The 21050-nt window shown below is 37.6% G+C and overlaps 1 protein-coding gene across 1 annotated transcript; it reads left to right on the top strand.

Moving 5' to 3' along the window:
* The first annotated feature begins 234 nt into the window (after positions 1–234).
* On the top strand, positions 235–17719 carry LOC121418462 (blastula protease 10-like). The gene is made up of 10 exons (XM_041612351.1): positions 235–351; positions 2366–2633; positions 4196–4328; positions 4845–4932; positions 9344–9550; positions 11518–11773; positions 12654–12754; positions 14724–15207; positions 16239–16425; positions 17003–17719. Exons 1-10 carry the CDS (start codon positions 274–276, stop codon positions 17127–17129), a joined length of 1929 nt encoding a protein of 642 aa, XP_041468285.1. The 5' UTR covers positions 235–273; the 3' UTR covers positions 17130–17719.
* Positions 17720–21050: the final 3331 nt, after the last annotated feature.

Below are 21050 nucleotides of genomic sequence, written 5' to 3' on the forward strand. Positions count from 1 at the left end.
GTTGTTTATCGAGGACACTGCTCATCTTCCATTCCAAATACAGACAAACAAAGAGGCCGTTCGTATATTTACAGAGTAAATGATTTGTCACGTAATCAAATTAATTAATATATATCATTCAATTGGGTAAACAGGTATTTCGAGATTAATTTGAAACGGTATTATTGTAAGAACTATAATTGGTGGTGATTTTTGTATAAATACACCAGTCATATTGGGAGAGATTTCGTGGTACTCGTCATTCAGCTAAGTATCTCTTAGTTTTAACCAAAGATGGGACTCTTTTCAGCATGCATCGTGGTGGTGACCTGTTTGGTCGCGGTCAGTCTAGGCAAGCCATTGTCTAACAAGGTAACATAAAGAGAACTTTACTTTACTTCCTACATGTACTGATGTATTTATCCTTTAAAATGCCTTATTTCTTACAAATACTAATACATGCATGGGAACGCATTAGGTATATTTGCATGTATTTTGCACAATTTCATATTTGATGAGTATTTAAGTCTATATTGTTATACTTTGTTATTATATGTCTGTATTTGAAGAAGTTATTTTTACCTTGTTAAAAAGTAAGCTTTTGCAATCTGGTTTTTGTCGCATAGAAAGTATATTAACAAACCACATCGAATTGAATTGAATTGTATTTATCTGAAATTAGTTTGCAAGTCTCCGAGTTTACGGTTTTGTGTATCATTTTCTGCAGTGGTGTAGAAAGTCAACATTTTTAAGTGGGCATGACTTGGTGTATGTAGTTTATATTCCTAAAAGTGAGTGAAGTAAGCGAGTAACATTTATTGGCCTTTTGGATAGAATTTTGTGATATATTGTGGCACAATAATTTACACATGCTGTCATCTTTCAACGGTTCTTTTTTTTTCTCCTTCCATTTTGTCCCCATCACTCGTGGAAATTTTTTGGGAGCCAGTGCCCTATAAGTTATCCCACATCTATACGCCAGTGAGTCTGTGTGTACATATGTTTATATAAACAAAAGTAGACTTGATAGAAACGCCGTGAGGAGACATATATATATATATATATATATATATATATATATATATATATATATATATATATATATATATGTATGTGTGCATGTGTGTGTGTGTGTAAAGCTTTACATGTACAACAGCTTTTGGCAACTCTTTTTTATTTAAATATTGTAAAGAAATGGATGAAGAGAACAATGGTAGGCGTAGCTTAAATCAAGGTTCCCCAGAGAAGCAATAGCTTCGATCCAGCTGAGGCATGGCGGCTTGTCATTGTTCAAAACTCACCTTCACCCGACAAAGGAAAATATAATTGGTATAGTGTCGAAAATCTGTCTATCTGACGGTCAATCGGATCTGGCTCGCCCTAACCATTAACCCGTGTCTGTGGTCTAGTGGTTAGGGCACCGGCGTTCAAAGCGGGGGCCCGGGTTCGATTCCCGGCAGAGACATTTTTTCGGCATCACCAATTTTTCCAAAGGGTAGATAGCTCTGGGGAACCTTGATTTAAGCTACGCCTACCATTGTTCTCTTCATCCATTTCTTTACAATGTATATATGTATATATCGTCGGCCTTATGCCAAAAGGGCCTTAACCCGATTTTAGGGGTTCTGAATATTTTATAATAAATTTAACACATTTCATGTAAAACTTAATAACTTAACACGTTTATCGAAATTGGCTTCAAAAGCAAAAAAACGACCACACTCTTTTGATTATTAGAGAGGCCAAAACCTTTAAACGCCATTATCTCGGAATGGCCAAAAGCAGTTAAGGCCCTTTTGGCATTAGGCCGACGATATATAAGCCGGCTTCACGTCACTCATTTGTGCGCACGATGGATTCAAGAACGCAGTAAATGTATTGAAAATGCCCATCAAATGACAATCAACAGCCGAGAGGTAAACCGGAACAACAGTTTCGTCCTAAGTTTCGGAGCTGACGAAATATTGCAAATATGTCGTCTGTCCAGAGTCAAGGACAAAACTGCAAACTACTTCTTGGTTGTTCATTGTCGTGAATCTGTCGTGCATCGTGGAAGCGAAAGCTGAAGCGAAAACTCCCTATCATAGTTCTATTCCCCGTCTTACAAAGAGTTGCGATTGATCCAATCAACCACAACTATGGAAAGTCAGCAACATCAATATCTATTTCGCACGCTCGTTCAAAATATTTTCTATTTTCTTATAACTATTAATGATGTATATTGATCACATGTCTTGTAGAAAATATTATGATCATGATGGATTTCCATAGAATTGAAGTTGATCAGATAAAAAATAACTCTTTGTACGACGGGACTCTGAACTACATTTAATCTCCACTGGGTTTTGAAACAATGAATGTGAATTACTTTGTTGTGTCTTGATAGGAACGGCCAATAAGGAAATTCGAATTCAACGGCGAAGTCGTGTACGTACCCGTTGAAAACAAGTTCGTCGACCCGTTCTCATCCAGAGTACCAGGTGACGAACAGAACAACGATATGATCTTGAATGAAGAACAGGAGGAATATATTCGTCAGATGACGGATGGGCGGAGCAAGAGGAAGGCCATCAGAGATGTTGTGTACAGATGGACAAGATACGCTGGGGACGACAACGGGGACGTCATTGTGCCATTCCAAATTGATAGCCCAAGTAAGCTTTGATTTCATCTAGGCCTACCTCTTAATTTTTCTCTCTTCTTCTGTTTTAGTCATTTATTTTATTCAAGGAAGGGACACGATAGGATACAAAGATCATGATATAGATTACACTAAATGAAAAATAAACTAATATAATTCAAATGCAATGTATAATATGTATTCTCGTCAACTGAACTTAAGACTAAGAGAATTCTGCCGGCACAGACCCTTATTATTATTTTTTATAGGTAGGTCTTCGCACAAAGACTAGCACATATAAAACTTGCTAAACGAGAGTGACTTCAAATACACTCCTCATTGTAGGCTTTGCATTCAGACCAATTAACTGGAGGGAATGTTTTGCACAGAGTAGTAAGATCCATGATTGTCCTAAAGTGGACATTTACGACGGTTTCGGCCGAATGAAGACAAATGGATTAAAAATGAAAATAAGAGAATTATCAGGCGAGAGTGGAATATATAAATAGAGGAGAAGAAAGTGTTATAATATGAGATAAGGCAAGAGTTATTAATTAAAAGGACTGCAAACGAGATGAGATACGATGGCTATATAGGAATAGGAGAAGAGCAAATGAGGTCAAGAGTAGGTGTGGGAGGAGTCTCTACAGTGATGAGTAGGTGGGATAAGGAGTAATAGTGGTAAAGAGTAGAAAAGATAAGGAGTCTCGGTGGCGAAGAGTTATTGATATTAGGAGTCTCAGCGACGAAGAGTAGATGAGAAAAGGGTTCTCGGTAGGGAAGGGAAGGCGAGATAAGGAATCTCGGTGACGAAGGATACATGAGAATATAAAGGGGTCTTGGCGGCAAAGAACAAGAGAGATAAAGAGTCTTGGTGGTGAAGAGTTGATGAGATATTAAAGGAGTCGCAGCTCTCCATTATGATGCAACTTGCATTTTTAAAGGAATGGTGTGTTGTAGAGAGCGGCCGAATCGTCACTACCAAAACTCCCTCACGAGATGAGCCTCGATGACGAAGAGAAAGTGAGAAAATGATTCTCGGTGGCAAGGAGAAGAAGAGATAAGGAGCCTGGCGGCGAAGGATAGATAGGATGAGGGGTGTTGGTGACGAAGAATAGATGAGATAAAGAATCTCGTTGGCGAAGGGTAGATGAGATGAGGGGTGTCGGTGACAAAGAGTAGACGAGAAGAGGAATCTCGTTGACGAAGAGTAGATGAGATGACGGGTGGCGATGACGGAAGAGTAGATGAGACAAGGTGTCTCGGCAAGATAATAAGGAATCAGTCAACCTCCTTCCCCGCCCCATGCATGTCATCAAAATTAAAGTTGTGATTAAAGAACAGATGCATTCTTTGTATTTGACTTCCCCAGTGCAATAACGCTTCAGTCACAACTGTGAAACCGACTCCAAACCGACAAAGTTATTACATTATTACCGATGACAGGCATTCGGTCATTTGGAATCTGTTTCATTGATGTGACCGCTGCATGACGTCATCTAATCTATGAATATAAGAATATTCAATACGATATTCTACTTTTAAGAAGCAAGTAAACATCTTGATGAACTTTCATTTCTTTTGTTATAATTATAGGCGAAGATATACCATTCATATACGCTGCAATGGAGCATTGGACTAACAAGGCGTGTGTTCAGTTTGTACCATATTCCGAATTAGCAGGTTCACTTAGTCATAACCAATATCTTCGGTTCGTGCGAGAGGATGGGTAAGTTGGTCATTATAAGCAAAGGCGTGCATTCTTTGATGTTTGAAGTTGCTCATAACAGTATTTCTATGTCTGTTACCAGCATGTGGCTAGCGATCAAAATTTAAGGTTATGTAATGAATGTTATGTATTACTTATTGAAAACTTGCTTTTTTGCCCAAAATGATTTGAGCAGATCAATTGGTCCCACAGTTTCATCAGATTTACCCAATTACCAATGAAATTTCCTCGCTAAACAATATTTGTCGAATATTGGCTTAATTGTTTCTCAGCGAAAGATTGTCAGACTTGTTCACCAGATACGTGCAAAACGAAATGAGCAGGTTTGGGGTCGAACCATTATTTACGCCTCAGAATACGTTTGGGGAAAAGAAATATAATTATCAAAAGGTCAAGAAAATGGAGTCATGATAATATTTATACCGTAACAATCTTAGGAAACTATTTTAATGACTCAGAGAAATAGTATGATATGATTTGGATGAATCTTTAAGAATGAATTTGATTTCGTTCTAGGTGCTGGTCATACGTTGGCAGGCAACCAACATCAGGCACGGCAGGGATGTTTCCACAGAAAGTATCAATCGGAACTGGTTGCACGGAGGCAAGTAATATTTAAAGACAAGAGCATTTTACAAGAACCAACTGCTTAAAAAACAACAACTGAACTTGATATATGCTCTGCAGTTCAAAAAAACATGTCTTCCTGTCCTAATTTATTAAGTATTAATTGTAATTGTTTGTGATTGTTATCGATTTCTATTATTACCTGTAGTTGACTTAATTCTTATTATTGTTGCTAAATGAGACCTTCCCCCCTTCACAGAAAGCAGAAGATGGTAGAAATGCGGGGGGGTTAAGTGGGTTAATCAATTTGTCAAAGAATACGGCCATGCACAGCGCAGCGGGAACTGCTATACAGTGCGTATCCAAAAAAGTTTACACTTTGAAAGAGCCCTGGGAATTAAAAAACATACATCATGCGGGTAATTTTTCATATATAATATTGGGTATGGGTCTCATTTATCCGATGAAAGTAAAAGTTTTGATAGAATGTTACACTTGAGTGAGCACGGTCCATTTTTGTAAAGCTCGCAAAAATCTGCGCAGAAATGGTCGTTTTCACGCTGTATCAAGGGGAAAGGGCGAAATCAAACTTACCCTGCGAAACATTTTTCAAACATTTCCCTTGCACTTTTAGTCAATTTAACTAAAACGGATACATTCAAGCATTTTGTACCAATTTTGCCACCCAAATTGAAATTTCAACACTTAGTAAGCACAACCTTTACCCTTTTTGTGTCAGCTGGATCTGAGGACATAACTGAATCTGAACAAAAAAAAATAGACATCTCTAGCATTTTTTCACTAAGTTTTTTTATCATTTAAAGGGTGTATATACATTTCATGTTTCATTTAATACTTGTTTCTCCACACTTTTCCCAAGCTTGAGAATGATTAACAAAATGAAAATCGAGCAAGCCGTAGCCATTTCATGTAAATCACAGCTCAGTGTAAAGCACATATCGTCACGAAAGCCTCGGTGTGTGGGGGAGTGGGGTGGGGCGCAGTGCACTCTTCGAAGTGTTTCGGGCAAGGAAACAGGTTTAAAAAGCTAAAAGTTATCCTCAAATCAATACTAGCTAAATTCTACGTGTTCATCATGATTAAGATCTACTTCTATTCGCATAACTATTACAAAGTTCTGCGCAAATCATTTTCACTAACTTTTCAAAAGTAAGTGCTGCTCATTCAAGCGGAAATATTTTTCGACAGTTATATCGTCATTTGCATAAATGGATCTGTACCAATGTTAAAATGTGAAAAAAATCCTCAGGATATTTCAAATATATAACTTTACAGGTTTTTTTTTCTAAGTGTAAATTTTTTTGGATACGCACTGTACTGTATGAAGAGCAAAAATTACTTCTGACGTGACAGAGTCTGCATGGTTTCCGGAAACCCATTTTTCACTGTGTAGACTTTAAACATGCTCAAAGTCCACGTAACGATCTTCTTAGGACTTACTAACAGCTCCAGCGACATAGTGATGTAGCGAACCAAAGCGGACACGGAAAGAACGTAGCAGCACGTCCGTCCATAAATTGCTACTGCCGCACGGTCACTATATGCATAATGGTCAAGTCTGCAAGGAGAAACACAACATGACCGTCAAGTTATGTGCATTTTTTTTCCATGAAAGTTGTAGTATAGGGTATGTACTTCAAGAATCCGACGCGCGAGGGGTGCCACTTGGGCACCCTTGGGCATTTTTTTAAACTGACGTCATATGCCACGCCCACGTTTTTACATACCTCTTAAATATGACTTTCATATTCAACGAAATAAACATCATGTTTGGTATAAAATTAAGGCTAATGAAAAATCAAATTCAAATATATGGATCACTGGGCATTTAAATCACACGTATGTCAGTTAAAGGTCATTTAAAGTCATAAAAGGTAAATTGCAAATGTAAGTAATACATATAAGGCTTTGAATACAAATAAGTTAGGAATTATGTGCATTTTTGTGCCGAAGGTTTAGTTGAGAGTGCGAATATCAAGAATCCGAAGGGTGCGACCTTGACATCCTGAGGAATTTTTATTTTTCTGACGTCACAAACCATTCAAACTTTTTTACATTCCTCTTAATTAATGAGCGGAATATACATATCATGGTTGATATCAAATTATAGCAAATGCCAAATCAAATCACGTATATAAATCACAAGGCATTTATATTGCGTTCAGACCAATTAAAGGTCATTTAAAGGACAAGTCCACCCCTGCGAAAATTGATTTGAATAAACAGAAAAAATTCCAACAAGCATAACGCTGAAAATTTCATCAAAATGGGATGTAAAGTTGGTCAAAAGTTAGTTTCAAATTTGTAAAAATTGAAATATTGTATAATTCAAACAATAAAAACCAAAAGAAATAGTGAGTGATGGACATCATCGACCGACTCATCTGCATGTCACTGAGTTGTGCACATCACTTTTTGTGAAAAATAAGGGAAACTTTAATATGCCACAATTTTCTCATTCTGCATCCGATTTGGATGAATTTTTTAGCGTTCTACTAGTTTGATTTTTCTCTATTTATTCAAATCAACATTTTTCTTGGGTGGACTTGACTTTTAAATAGCTGTATAGGCCTACTTCGTCATGTTCGTTCCAAACTTGCAGTATAAATTATGACATACATGATTCGACGGCTGGGCAGCAACTGCATTAAGCCTCATAGAACAAGGTGACACTGACTTGCATCTGCAAGCAAGTTAATTCATGGGGAGCAACCACTGTGTCATGATCAAGTACGGGTAGGCCTAATGTCTTGTTCCACGTACTATCAGTTATCTTCTGAAGATGTCATTGGAGTAGAGCATATACTGACATTTGTGTTCTACCAGATTGCTCTCCTTTTAGGGTTCACAAGTCCTCTGCATACTGATGAAAAAGTGATCGATATTAGGGTTATGGTATTGAAACTAGGAGAAAAAAAAAGCTGGCTGTGCACAGACAATATATTAGGTTGGGATACCATATTGTTTCAATCGGGCAAGGGAAAGACTTCCACTCTGAACTTGCTGAATCCTCTTCCAGACTGATTACCCCCTCTGCAATCACAATACGATACACCAAAGTGGCAAACGCTAGCCCTAGATATGCATGGTGGCCTCGATATTAATCCACATGGAACAAGTTCTGACAGTTCCATGATGGGAGTATCCACTGTGCTACGAAAATGTACAGGAGTGCCCTCCTAACATTATACTTCCCATCCATACATGAAAGGTAAGTTGCAGGGGAGTCTTTCGGATAAGTTTTTCTCCGGATAAAGATCCTGGAGAAGAACACATTTGACACGCTCTTTTGCTGACTTATCAGTTGGGGTACGTAGGCTCTTAATATTTACATTTATTATTACTTAAATAAGAGATAAAGTATGAATATACTACAGCTTTAATTAATCCTGATTCCTATCCACTTCTACATCAGGCTCTGTAGAGTAAGAAATTCAGTTCAGAGTGAAAGTATTTCCATTGCCAATTTAACACAACTGGTCTGTGCACAGCCAGCATATTTTCCTCCTAATTTCAATACCATACATAATATAGATTACCTCTTCCTCAGTATGCAGAAGACTTGTAAACCCCAAAAGGAGACCATTCTGGTAGAACAGAAATATCGGTGTCGTCAGAGAAAAACTATATATGCTTCTACTCCCGTGACATCTTCAGAAGATAACTGATAGTACGTGGAACGGGACATTAGGTCTACTCGTACTTGTTTATGATACAGTGTGTTTTATTTTTGTATAAATGAACATTCCATTTTCCATAAACTTTAATTTGATACCAAACATGATGTTTATTCCATACACTAGATCAGATTAATTAATCAAGAGGTTGACCTATGTGAAAAGGATGGTGTTGTTTATGACGTCAGAAAAAGAGGTTGCCCCAAGGTTACCAAAGTAGCCCCTGTCAGATTCTTAATATACACATCCTCAGCATAACCTAAAGTCCAAAATAAATATGATACCCAACTTGTTTGTATTCCATTCATGAGTCCGCATTATCAATAATAAATAATTGAGGTCGTGTAGCTAGTTGTCTTATATTTTTTTTTTGACGGGTTTCTGCTTCCATACAGACTAGGTCTTAAGGGCCGCACCTATCCATACACTCGCATTAAATACACGGATGCCCCCGGTTTTTTTTTAAGTCGTGGCGGGAACACCGTTAAAATGAAAAAAAGGGGGGCAGTAAAGGTAACTAACAGTTGTTGCTACGCCGCAATGTTGTAGCAGTTCACGCTGCGTCATGCCATTTTAAGAGGGGATAAGAATGTGTGGATTTTCCTGTTTGCGCCACTTCGCTTAGCAATTATGGCAATTAAGAGTTGCACGTATGGTTAGCCATTTAGGGTGCATTGACATGGATGGACAGGGGTGATCATAAAAGACGTAATAATTTGTTTAAATGATATTTTCAAACTTCCTTTTCAGCTTGGAACCGTCGCCCATGAGATCGGGCATGCAATGGGATTCCAACATGAACAGTCAAGACCCGATCGCGATGACTACGTCGATGTCGTATGGAGCAACATCGAGACTTCACAGCGACACAACTTTGACAAGTATACTCTCGACGAAGTTATGAGTAGCGATGTAGTAGAATATGATGTCATGTCCGTAATGCATTACGGATCCCACGTGAGTAAACCCACATCGATATTATGCAATATTACATGCTATAGTGTATTTGAGTCCAGACTTAATTTGCAAATATTCAATGCTGCCTATGGTGCCTATGCTGCCTAAGGCTGCCTATGGTATGACCGAAATACATTTTAGTACAAGTATTTTTTTATATTAAACAGAGGGGGTATTTATGGAAGCTTAAAAGTGCCACCCAGATGTTGAGATAATTATCTTGGGAAGTCGACATCATGATATCATGATCAGACGACGAGATCCCGGATCTCATCATGTCAACATCTTTTAGAAGAGATGATCAGATGACAAGATCCCGATTCTCGTCATGTTGACATCCTTTAGAAGAGATGACCAGATGACAAGATATTCGATCCATGATCATGTCATCTGATCATCTCTTCTAAAAGATGTAGGCATGACGAGTTACGAGATCATGACATCTGATCATCTCTTCCACTGGATGTAGACATGACGAGATAGAAGATCTTGTCATCTGATCATCTCTTCTACAAGATGTCGACATGACGAGATCCAGGATCTTGTCATCTGATCATCTCTTCTAAAAGATGTCGACATGACGAGATCCGGGATCTTGTCATCTGATCATCTCTTCTAAAAGATGTCGACATGACGAGATCCGGGATCTTGTCATCTGATCATCTCTTCTAAAAGATGTCGACATGATGAGATCCAGGATCTCGTCATCTGATCTTTTGCTATCATGATGTCGACTTCACAAGATAATTATCCCAACATCTGGGTGGCACTTTTAAGCTTCCATAGGTATTAAATCAAAAGGAGAATTTGGTTTGCTAAGGATCGATTTATTTATCGTTTGTATCGTATATGTAAAAAAAAGTCAGGTTTGTTTTTATTGTTGGCAATTTCTTCTACATCTTATGCAAGGATGTCAACCAAATGATACGATTGATGATTAATGATGTAAAGGTTTCCGCTTACACCCAAGAAAGAATGCTCAACCAAATGAAACGATTAAGCCTATAGCCTGATCAATGTAGGCCTATAAAATTCCACCTACACCATGTAGGCCTATGGATGCTCAAACAAATGAAAGGAATGAGCCTATATATATATAGTCTGAACAATTTATAGGTTTCCACCTACATCGAAGTAAAGAAGCCCAAGCAAATGAAACATTTTACCACATGCACCCAAGTAAAGACGCGCAACCAAATTAAATGTTTAGGCCTATGCATAGGCGGCGGAAGCGGGGGGGGACGTGTCCCCCCCTAAATTTTAGTTGGGGGGGACGGTCCCCCTCCCCCTAAATTTTGTTTTGATAACCTTTTTTCCCTGCGTCCCCCCCCCCTAAATTCACGTGGACCCCCCTGAAACGTGTGTTGTCCCCCCTAAAATTTAGGTTGATTACCTTTTTTTTTGCTTTTTTTTTTGCTTGTCAAAAATTTTTTGGTGGGCAACTCATGAAATTTCAGGTGGACACCCCCTAAATTTTCTGGCTTCCGCCGCCAATGGGCCTATGATAATTTGATCAATGTATACGTTGTACGGGTATCCAATTATTCCGATGTCTTGAAGCCCAACGAAATGAAATGATTAAGCCTACACTGCAAAAACGCCGGTGTTAAGTGAATACCAACCTGGTATCGATATCGGTCCACACCAGAGAGGTTCTGGAACATGCAAACACCCATTGGCGGATCGTGACCCGGAGGAGACAATGATTGTAGCTTTGGAGGGGCACTGTACTCTTTGTGAGCAATGATGTCCCCCTCCAGTGCTAATAAGGCATTTAAGCAACACCACCAATATCGGTTTGATTCTGGTGTTGTTTCAACGCTTCTCTGGTGTTTTCCGATATAGATACCGGGCTGGTTTTAAATTAACACCGGTGTTTTGCAGTGTATATACATGTATCTATATATGGTTTGATCAGTTTATAAGTTGTGGACTTATTGGATAACTGTTCAATCTTTGGTATGCAGGGATTCGCCATCGATGCCGCTATGCCGACTTTGCTGACGAAACGACCTTTCGACATGCAGTACATCGGCCAAAGGTCGGAGCTCAGTTTCTACGATGTCAAACTTGCGAATTACATATACAACTGCAATTCGAGATGTCCTAGTCCACTTCCTAACTGCGCAAATGGAGGCTTTGTGGACAAAACATGCACGTGTCAATGTCCCCCTGATTGGACAGGATCTCTTTGCACAGAGAGCTCTAATGTCGATAAAGTCGGTAAGTGCTCATAAATATTATATAAATAAATGAATAAATAAATAGATTTAATTAAATAAACAAATAAATTGTGGAGCGTTGTGGCCCAGTGGATTAGTCTTCTGACTTTGAAACAGAGGGTCGTCTGTCTGTTCTTTAAAACTTTTAAACTTGAACTTGAACACAAAGCCAACATGGACGAAAAGATGTCAAGCGCGTTACACAATATGAGAAAATGATACTATTAAAAGGGTTAAGGCTAGGTTAGGGTTAGGTTATACGATAAGGAACCTAATTATTTGGCGGGGCCGAGTTGATCTGAATCCAAGAAAAAAGTGTGGATCTCTGTGCTTTCTTGACCTTTTGGAGTACTTCTAAGTTTTTCCAATGGCCTCAAAAGAGCGCGTTATTGCTATATCCATTTTCGTAAAATCACTTATTTCCATTTCCAACATTTTTCGTATAATAATACAGATATATAAGCAATGAAACATACAAATTTCTTCGTACAAAAATTACAGTTACGATAATCATTATAGCAGGTTTGAAACGGATGGTAGTAAGGCCAAAAAGGGTTACAAAATTATAAAGAGTATACGGATTCAATCCATATGTGGTGAGGATACATCGAGAGGTGGGGAGCATTTCATGATGATAGAGGCCTACCGGCGACTTTCACTAATTTGTGGTTTTGGATTCATTACATCTGATTGTCAATGGAAATCATTTGAAAAGGTGCTTCATGAGACTCCCTTCTTCGTGCTAAGATAAATGTATAAGTTTTCCTGAAAATGAATCAGAAGATGAATGTCAAATCAACAACAAACGTAACATAGATTGATACCAATGCCGTCTTTCGGGTGGGTGTGATTGATATACGTTCCCTGTCTTTCTCTTCAAGTGACCGAAATCACAAGAACTGAGGCATCGGGGGTGATCACGTCCCCTAACTACGAATCGGGACAGTACCTCATTAACTCTTACTGCATGATTTATATTCAGGTAAGTTCAATTCATACGCCTAGCTTTTGTGCAATGTAACTTTATTATCAGCGAGTATATCCACACCGCCACGCAGAACGAATCTTAGAACACAGTTCAAAAACAGCTGGGAGGTCTTTGTCGAAAATTGGTTAATCGGAACAGAAACGGATTTTAAATTCTCTTTTTTTTGTAGCACCATTGGCACTGACGAAGATTGTGTCTTTTCCTTTCATTATTTGAGAGCAATACTCGTTTTTGTCTTACCTGGTGCCCGTTTCATAAAGGACTTGCAACTGTTGTAACTTTGCCATTATGGCAACTACCATGGTAAGCTTGATTTTGATTGGCTGCTGAGCCCTGTTACCATGGTAGTTGCCATAATGGCAAAGTTACAACAGTTGCAAGTCCTTTATGAAACAGGCACCTGGTGGGTGTTTCATAAAGCTGTTCGTAAAGTTACGCACAACTTTACGCACGACTGGAACATGTTCTTAGGTTATAACTCAATTATCAATTACATGGGGATATCACATAGCACAAGAAAGGATCACCAGTCGTGTGTAAAGTCATTTGTATCATACGAATGGCTTTATGGAACACCCACCTGCATAGCAGAGAGAGTCTCTAGGCGCTGCTTTTCCTCCGCGGCGGCGCGTCAACATCAAATCTTAACCGAAGATTAAGTTTTTGAAATGACAGCATAACTTAGAAAGTATATGAACCTAGTTCATGAAACTAGGCCATAAGGGTAATAAAGTATTACTAAACATCCTGCTTGAGTTTCAAGTCACATGACTAAGGTCTTTTAGGGTCAATGACCTTTTTCCAAGTTGTTGAATTGCCATCATAACTCTGTAAGTGTATTGGTCTAGTTCATAAAACTTTGACATAAGAGTAGTCAAGTATCATTAAACATCCTAAGCGAGTTTCAGGTAAAATGACCAAGGTCAAAGGTCAATGAACTCTGGCCATGATGGGGGGTATTTGTTGAATTACCATAACTTTGAATGTTTATGAATCTGATTCATAAAACTTGGATATAAAAGTAATCAAGTATCACTGAACATCCTGTGCGAGTTTCAGGTCACGTGACCAAGTTCAAAGGTCGATGAACTTTGGCCATGTTTGGGGAATTGTTGAATAACCATCATAAATCCTCGAGTGTGTGGACCTAGTTCATAAACTTAGACATTTAAGAGTAATCAAGTATCACTGAAAATCTCATGCGAGTTTCAGGTAACATGACCAAAGTCAAAGGTCATTTAAGGTCAATGAACTGTGGCCATTTCGGAGGTAATCAGATTGCTGTCATAACTTTCAAATTTTATAGATGTAGTTTATAAAATGTTGATATAGGGGTAATCAAGTATCACTGACGACAGGTCTTAGGTCGCATGATCAAGGTCAAATGTTATTTATTGTCAATGAACATAATACTGTAAAATTAAATGAATTGTGTTTCTTTTGTGTGAATAATGCTATATTAGTTTTCAAAGTCAGCACTGCTGCTATATTGAATCGCACGATGGAGGTGAGACTGCCAGAGACGCTCCACTTGTTTTATCTATGATTTTCGTTTTCATATAACATTCAATTTTAGCATACAAGATTACGCCAAATCACACTTTCTTACAATCTTTCGGTACCCAACTGATGGCATTCAAGTTTATATACTATAGATATTACACGAGTTGAAATGAAGCAATTGAACAAAGCTGAAAGCAACAGGAAATAACAGAGTGTGATGATAGCATTAAAAGTGAAATATGAATCGAAAGAAATAGAACACCTTAAGATATTATGGAAAAGAAGAAGTGGAATTTAAAAAATAAAGCGGACTCGACAAAAACGTATAATGAGCAGAGTAAACTGATCAAAATGAAAAGTGCATGTGCGATTGCGTGTCTTAAAGAATATAAAAGAAGCAGTATTTTATATAGGTCTAATGATCTTTGATTGTAAACTAGCCCTGCTTCTTCTTTCAAAGGGCCAACCTGGATCTACGATAACACTGTGGTTTGATGATTTTGACTTGGAAAGTCCAAGCAACGGCAAATGTTGGGACTACGTCCAGGTTAACACTGATGACCTTCGATACGGTGGTGTCAAATATTGTGGAAACTCTGTACAAAGCCCGATAACTGCGACGGATGGTATGATGATATGGTTCTCCTCCGACGAAACTGTTACTAAAAGAGGATTCAAAGCTCACTTCACCATTGATAAACCGCTTACAACCTCCGAAGCACAGGCCGTAACTACCGCAGCACCAACCGAAGCACCAGTTGTGACAACCATTGCACCAACCGAAGCACCGGTCGTAACTACCGTGGCGCCAACCGAAGCACCGGTCGTAACTACCGCGGCGCCAACCGAAGCACCGGTCGTAACTACCGCGGCGCCAACCGCAGCACCGGTCGTAACTACCGCGGCACCGACACAAGCACCTGTTGTGACAACCACAACTGGAGGTATGCCAAGTTTCTTGGTCGTATATTGACCTTTTAAAAACAGGTGCATTGTAAATACCAAATCCATTCAAATAAAAAAAAATATATAATCGTAATACCTCATTTACAATTTTTTTTTTTTTACAGATTCTTTCCTTGGGAACAAAAAATAATGAATCTTTACATGTACATTACTGAATACTGTACAATGTAAATGGCTCTAAAATTGCCAAAATTGGGAGGGAGCGTATAATTGTTACAACTGTAATGAGAATTTGAGGCATTATTTAGAGGAGAAAAAAAATCAATAAAATTTCTTGTTTAAGGTATTGGATCGAGGGATGAATACTTTTTTATAACTTGTAGGATATATTGGAACAGTTTACCCACCCCTCCGGCCTCCATCCCACCCACATGGTTTGTACGTTGAACGATATAAATGTGGTTGTTGTAAATGATATTAGAATTGTTAAATTTCTACATTGACCAAGCTAAATTTTGACATGTTTTCCTCCTAATTATTTTTGTAAGACTTTGCATAATTTAGCTAAAAATACTTACGTTTACCGTCTATTTCAATATTATTCATGTTTTACAATGTAAGAAATTGTACTAAAATGTCCCCGAAGAATATTTTGTTAGAGTTTTCTCAACTTTCATGCATCAAATAGTAAAAATAATTGTGATAGTTTAAAAGTTGTATTGTCTCACAATACGTTCAAATCATTTATGATATAGGGCCTATTGATCGCAAAAGAAATTGCCGTCTTGCCCGATCAAACTAAACACCTCGACATATAACTGGCTATATCATCATATCAGCCATGTTCAGCCCACTGCAGGGCGAAGGCCTCCTCAAGTTGGTGCCAAAGGTGCTTGTCTTGTGCTGATGCAATCCAATTTATACCAATGAATTTTGTGAGCTCGTCACTCCATCTCAATTTTTGTCTAAACTGGCTATATACACGGAAATAAAAAGTTGAAAAATTACTTCTGCATTGATAGGCTTAGGTTTATAAGTCCCATTTTTTTCACTTTTGTCATTCTTTCAGCACCAATAGCTTTAGTTCAATCACCGAACTACCCGAATCTTTACCCAAATTTGAGGAGAAATGTGTGGAATATTAAAACCCAAGAAGGCCAGCGGATATCTGTATTTATCATCGACATGCAGATCGAGTACAGTTACAATTGCCGCTACGACGTCTTAATCATCGATGATTATTTTCAACCAAAACGGTAAATATATCTATCAGGCAAATTGTTCTGAATATAAAAGGAGCCGAAAAATTACAGAAAAAAATGAAGTAAAGTAAGAAAAAAATGAGGAAGTTTTGAATTGTCATAAGTTGTTATCACTGCATGGGGGATTTCTCATTGATGGAATGGCAATCTGACATAGTTTATGGAAAACACCTTTTGCTCTTGTGCTAAACAATGCATCGTCACCATATATCATTATCATTACTATCATTATTGTTGAAATAATGATTATTATAAAGATTATCATTACTATTTCTATTATACAGATTATAATCATTATTTTTGTGATTATTATTATTATTAGCCCTACTCTTATAATCTTATCACTAAGAATAATTTTAAAATAATACGTAGTAGAAGTAGTAGTATTACTAGTGTTATTATTTTCATCAACGTCATCATCATAATCATCATTATCATGATTATAAATATTCTCATCATTAGTACTATTACTATTTTTTTCACTATTATATCACTCTCATTATTGTTGTTATAGCTACTTTCACTTTAACCATCATGCTATTGACACTATATCCCTCTTTCTTTATTTCAGATTTTGTGGATCTAGAAGTGAAGACGGTCCCTTTATATCCACGTCCAACCGAATGCAGTTGACCTTCGAGTCCGATAGTAACGTCCGGTATAGAGGCTTCCAACTATCCTACAAAGCCATAATATAGTCGGAAGGCCAACAACGATACAGTCACATCGAAGAAACCGATACCAAACCGATCGATATCTCTACTGAAAAGAACACAGTGTCCCACACTGTGGAACACAATGTGAAATCACCTTCACACTGTTAAAATTTGAGCATATTCACGTAGTCGACCATGAAAAAAATGTCATCACGCCGTGTACAGTCACACTATTGAGCTGTCCACGGCGTGAAAATATTTCTACACTGTTTAATTTGAGCGTTTGAACAGTGTGAATGATATTTTCACATAGTGGACTATGTGAACAAACTGTGATCACACTGTGTTATTACCAGCATGGTTGGTTTATCAGTTGATCGTGTTACCGAACACCTTTTATAAATTCAATCATATCAAACGAAATGAAATTCATCAAACTTATTCCACCATGAATACGCCAATACCTATGAAAAAATGTGAAATTTTGAGCAGATGTCCGTTTTCCTTCTTCCGAACGCTCCCCTCTTCACATGTAAAACGTTTTGGTCGCTTGGAAATGATATCGTATTACCGAACATGTATTTCCTGGAGGAAAAAAATCATTAAATTGCTGATTAGGCATTTCGACCACATTTTGTTGTTTTACTTTCAAATTATTTTTGGGTCCTTTTTTAGCACCATCCTATTCAAATTCCATTTGGAAGGATCTTGCATAGTTTTAAGCGTATAGAAATTATTTTATGATGCGTAAGTATACGCGTTCTGTAATACAAGGCCAGTCAGTAATGTTTGTCGGTGTTGGGTCGGTTTAGCCGATGCGTGACTGTAGGGGTACCAAGTTGATCCTGAATGATCTACTCATCCCAAAATATCACTGACTTTTTACATGAATTCTTCGTAAAAGACCAGTGATTAGTTGACAAAGAAATATGATATTTTATTGAGCATATAGGTCTAGTATTAGTGTAAATGATGTAACATGGAGGAAAGACGAATAATGACTCAAAATGTCAGAAATCATGCTGTGAATAATTTTTGGTAGGATTGTTTTATCAGATTCATATCCTTTCCTTTTATCATCTAATTTCTAAACATGTTTTGGTTAAAGAAAACAAATGCAATTCTTAAATGACATGAATTTTTTGCATGGTGAAAAGTTGATACTCGTAAGTAATCCTCATGAAAAATATATATTAATCCGATCATAATAATCATGAAACTCACAATGGAAAAAAAAATTATCGAGGGTAAAAAGACGATTTTATGTTATAACGTCAGGTATTCTCTCAATAACTATATTGCCTGTCATAATGATCTCCGGCTTTCATATCCCACGAAAATTAAAATTTTCTTTTCTCAAATTAGCCTATTTCGATAGATCGTATGCATAAACTCTATTCGTCAGGCCTCGCAGAGAGGGTGAAATTTGTCGTAGCAGAACTTCTACCCCCCCCCAAAAAAAATATATAGTCCTTCTCTACCATATGGTATACATTCACCTCACCTTAGTTCCAAATTAATAGATCTATATTAGAAGTTGCTGTTTAATGAATTTAAAATCATCAGAAGAATGAAATAATGATCACCATTAGTCGTAGATGGAATAAATAGTTAATAAATGCAATCGTTTCGATTAGTACTTTGTGCATTTGTTTTCTTGTGTGTCTTTCTCAAGTTCAGTGTGTGTCGCCTTGTAACTGGGGACGAAAGTGTGGCACCGACTATTTCATTTGGGGCGTTCCAAACACACGCTGCAAAAACTCCGGTGTTGATTCAACACCAGCCCGGAATCCATATTTGTCCACACCAGAGAAGTATTGAATCAACACCAGTTTGGAGTCAAACCGATGCTGTTTATAATACTAACTGGTGTTGTATAAACACCTGTCTGGTATTAGACCAAAACAAAACTACAAAACTGGTGTTGTTTAACACTGCTCTGATGTGGACAGATATAGATTCCGTGCTGGTGTTAAATCAACACCGGAGTGGCACGATCTCAAAATTTTTGGTCTCTTAAATCAGGCTACAAATCGAAGGTATGGTGCTTAATTGTCTACTTTTAGACATGGCCCAGAGGTTATACACATGCAAAACTGTGGTGTTAACCGGCGTGCATAAAGGACCACACCAGTTGTTTTACCCCGGTGTTAAATTGACAGTGTTAGTTTAACACCTATAGGTGTTATTACAACACCTTTGGTGGTCACATTTACACTCTTTGGTGTTATATTTGATATAGGGTGTAATTTTGACACGTCATGGTGTGGTCCTCTATTAACACCAACTGGTGTCAGTTTCAACACCACATTTTTTCTACAGTGTATGCATCCCTTAAATACGGTGAAATAGTGTGGGCCCTACATGAGGGTGGGTGTGTGGGTGAATATGTGCGTGTACAATAATGTGGGTATGGTCGTGTGTGCATGTGAATGTGTGTGTCAACGAAGTTATACCACCATTGGAATGTTTAAATGATTAAAAAGTCCTTACGTCATAAACTATCTCTCAATATTCCTCGTTCAACAAAACTTATAGCAGAATATACATTAAAAAAACACATGTAGGGCTTTTCTCTGTGGAGAGGGGCACAAAACGGGTTCCCGTTACTGAAATTAGGCGTAGGTGATCTTCTCACTCGATATAACCTTACAAATCGAAGATAAGTTTCTTAAGGAGGCCATCAGGCTGAAAATAATGTCTAAATGAATAGAGTAAAATTCTTTAAGAACAATACTGAAAATTGCATCAAACTCTAATGAAAACAATGAAGTTATCGAAGTTTAAAGTACGGCAAGGTTTCGTTAAAAACAGTAGCTTGCGTGCCGTCAGGAAATACGCAATAAATGGGCTGCTGCCCCCCCCCCTTTCCCATTTCATCTCATGAAATCATGATTAATTTACGTGTGCGTAAAAACATGTCTTTTTTCATGAAGTAATTTTCAGCAGTAATTATCTCACAGCGGTAATCAAAAGTCGATCCTATTCCTACATTCTACAAAGACAAATTGTGAATATACATACTTTTATATCACAAAATAAAAGTGAATAAGAGGGATATGACGTCATGAACTCGCACATTGCATATTTTTATTTCATGAGGACATGCATATAACTGTTTCAACGAAATAATATTAACTTTTAAAATATATACAGTCAGCAAAAAAAGTTCTTGGACACTTATAAAAGTTAAAATATTCGATATCGATATTTGATTAAAGGCAAATTATTGTATGTCAACATGACCAGACAATATTCCTCTTCCAGTATGACATGACATTTTCATTTGAACAGTCATGCATGGGTGGTTAAATGCTTTAAACAATAGCAATGTCAGTAAAAGAAAATTGCAAGAAATGGATCAGTCAGTGCATGGCTGGTTACAGGCATTAAACAATAGCAATGTCAGTAAAAGAAAATTGCTCGCAAACGATCAGTCATTCTTTCAGTTGTGAAAGTTTGTGTGGCATAAATATCCATTAAACGATAAAAGCAAACTTAAAGTCAAATACCACTCTAATAGTGAAGAGAAAGTTATCCACCTTGGATGCATCACTATTCCACTGGAATTTTAAGTCAAAGTTAAGTCGATGAACAAAATGTCAAATTTCAGTATCTTGGCATAAGCAAAAGAAAATTATCCTTATCCTCCTATCTACTACAGGGGTGGTGGCCCTAAGTCGACCACTCCTAGGACGGTCTCTAACTTCATTAGTAGCCAAATACCTCTGGTTCAAATTTGAAATTGTTGTTGGTGACACTTAGAAATATTGAGCCACTTGTCTAAATGACTGCCCAGACTGCAACATTCCTATTGCTCTTGCATGCTTTTGGTTGGAAAGCTTCATCTTGAAAGTGAGTGTCCAAATGATCCATCTCATTATGCATCTCATGATGCATCCCTATAAAGCATTCAATTCAAATGATATATATATTACGCATGTTGATATTGCTGAATGTATG

The sequence above is a fragment of the Lytechinus variegatus genome, chromosome 7 (assembly GCF_018143015.1).
Source record: "Lytechinus variegatus isolate NC3 chromosome 7, Lvar_3.0, whole genome shotgun sequence".
In the NCBI taxonomy this organism is placed as follows: domain Eukaryota; kingdom Metazoa; phylum Echinodermata; class Echinoidea; order Temnopleuroida; family Toxopneustidae; genus Lytechinus; species Lytechinus variegatus.

Excerpts from the sequence above, each read along its gene's own strand:
- LOC121418462 (XM_041612351.1), top strand. The coding sequence starts at position 274 with ATGGGACTCTTTTCAGCATGCATCGTGGTGGTGACCTGTTTGGTCGCG. Across the intron at positions 4,329-4,844 it reads CGGTTCGTGCGAGAGGATGG|GTGCTGGTCATACGTTGGCA; the intron begins GTAAGTTGGTCA and ends ATTTCGTTCTAG. Across the intron at positions 11,774-12,653 it reads CTCTAATGTCGATAAAGTCG|TGACCGAAATCACAAGAACT; the intron begins GTAAGTGCTCAT and ends TTTCTCTTCAAG.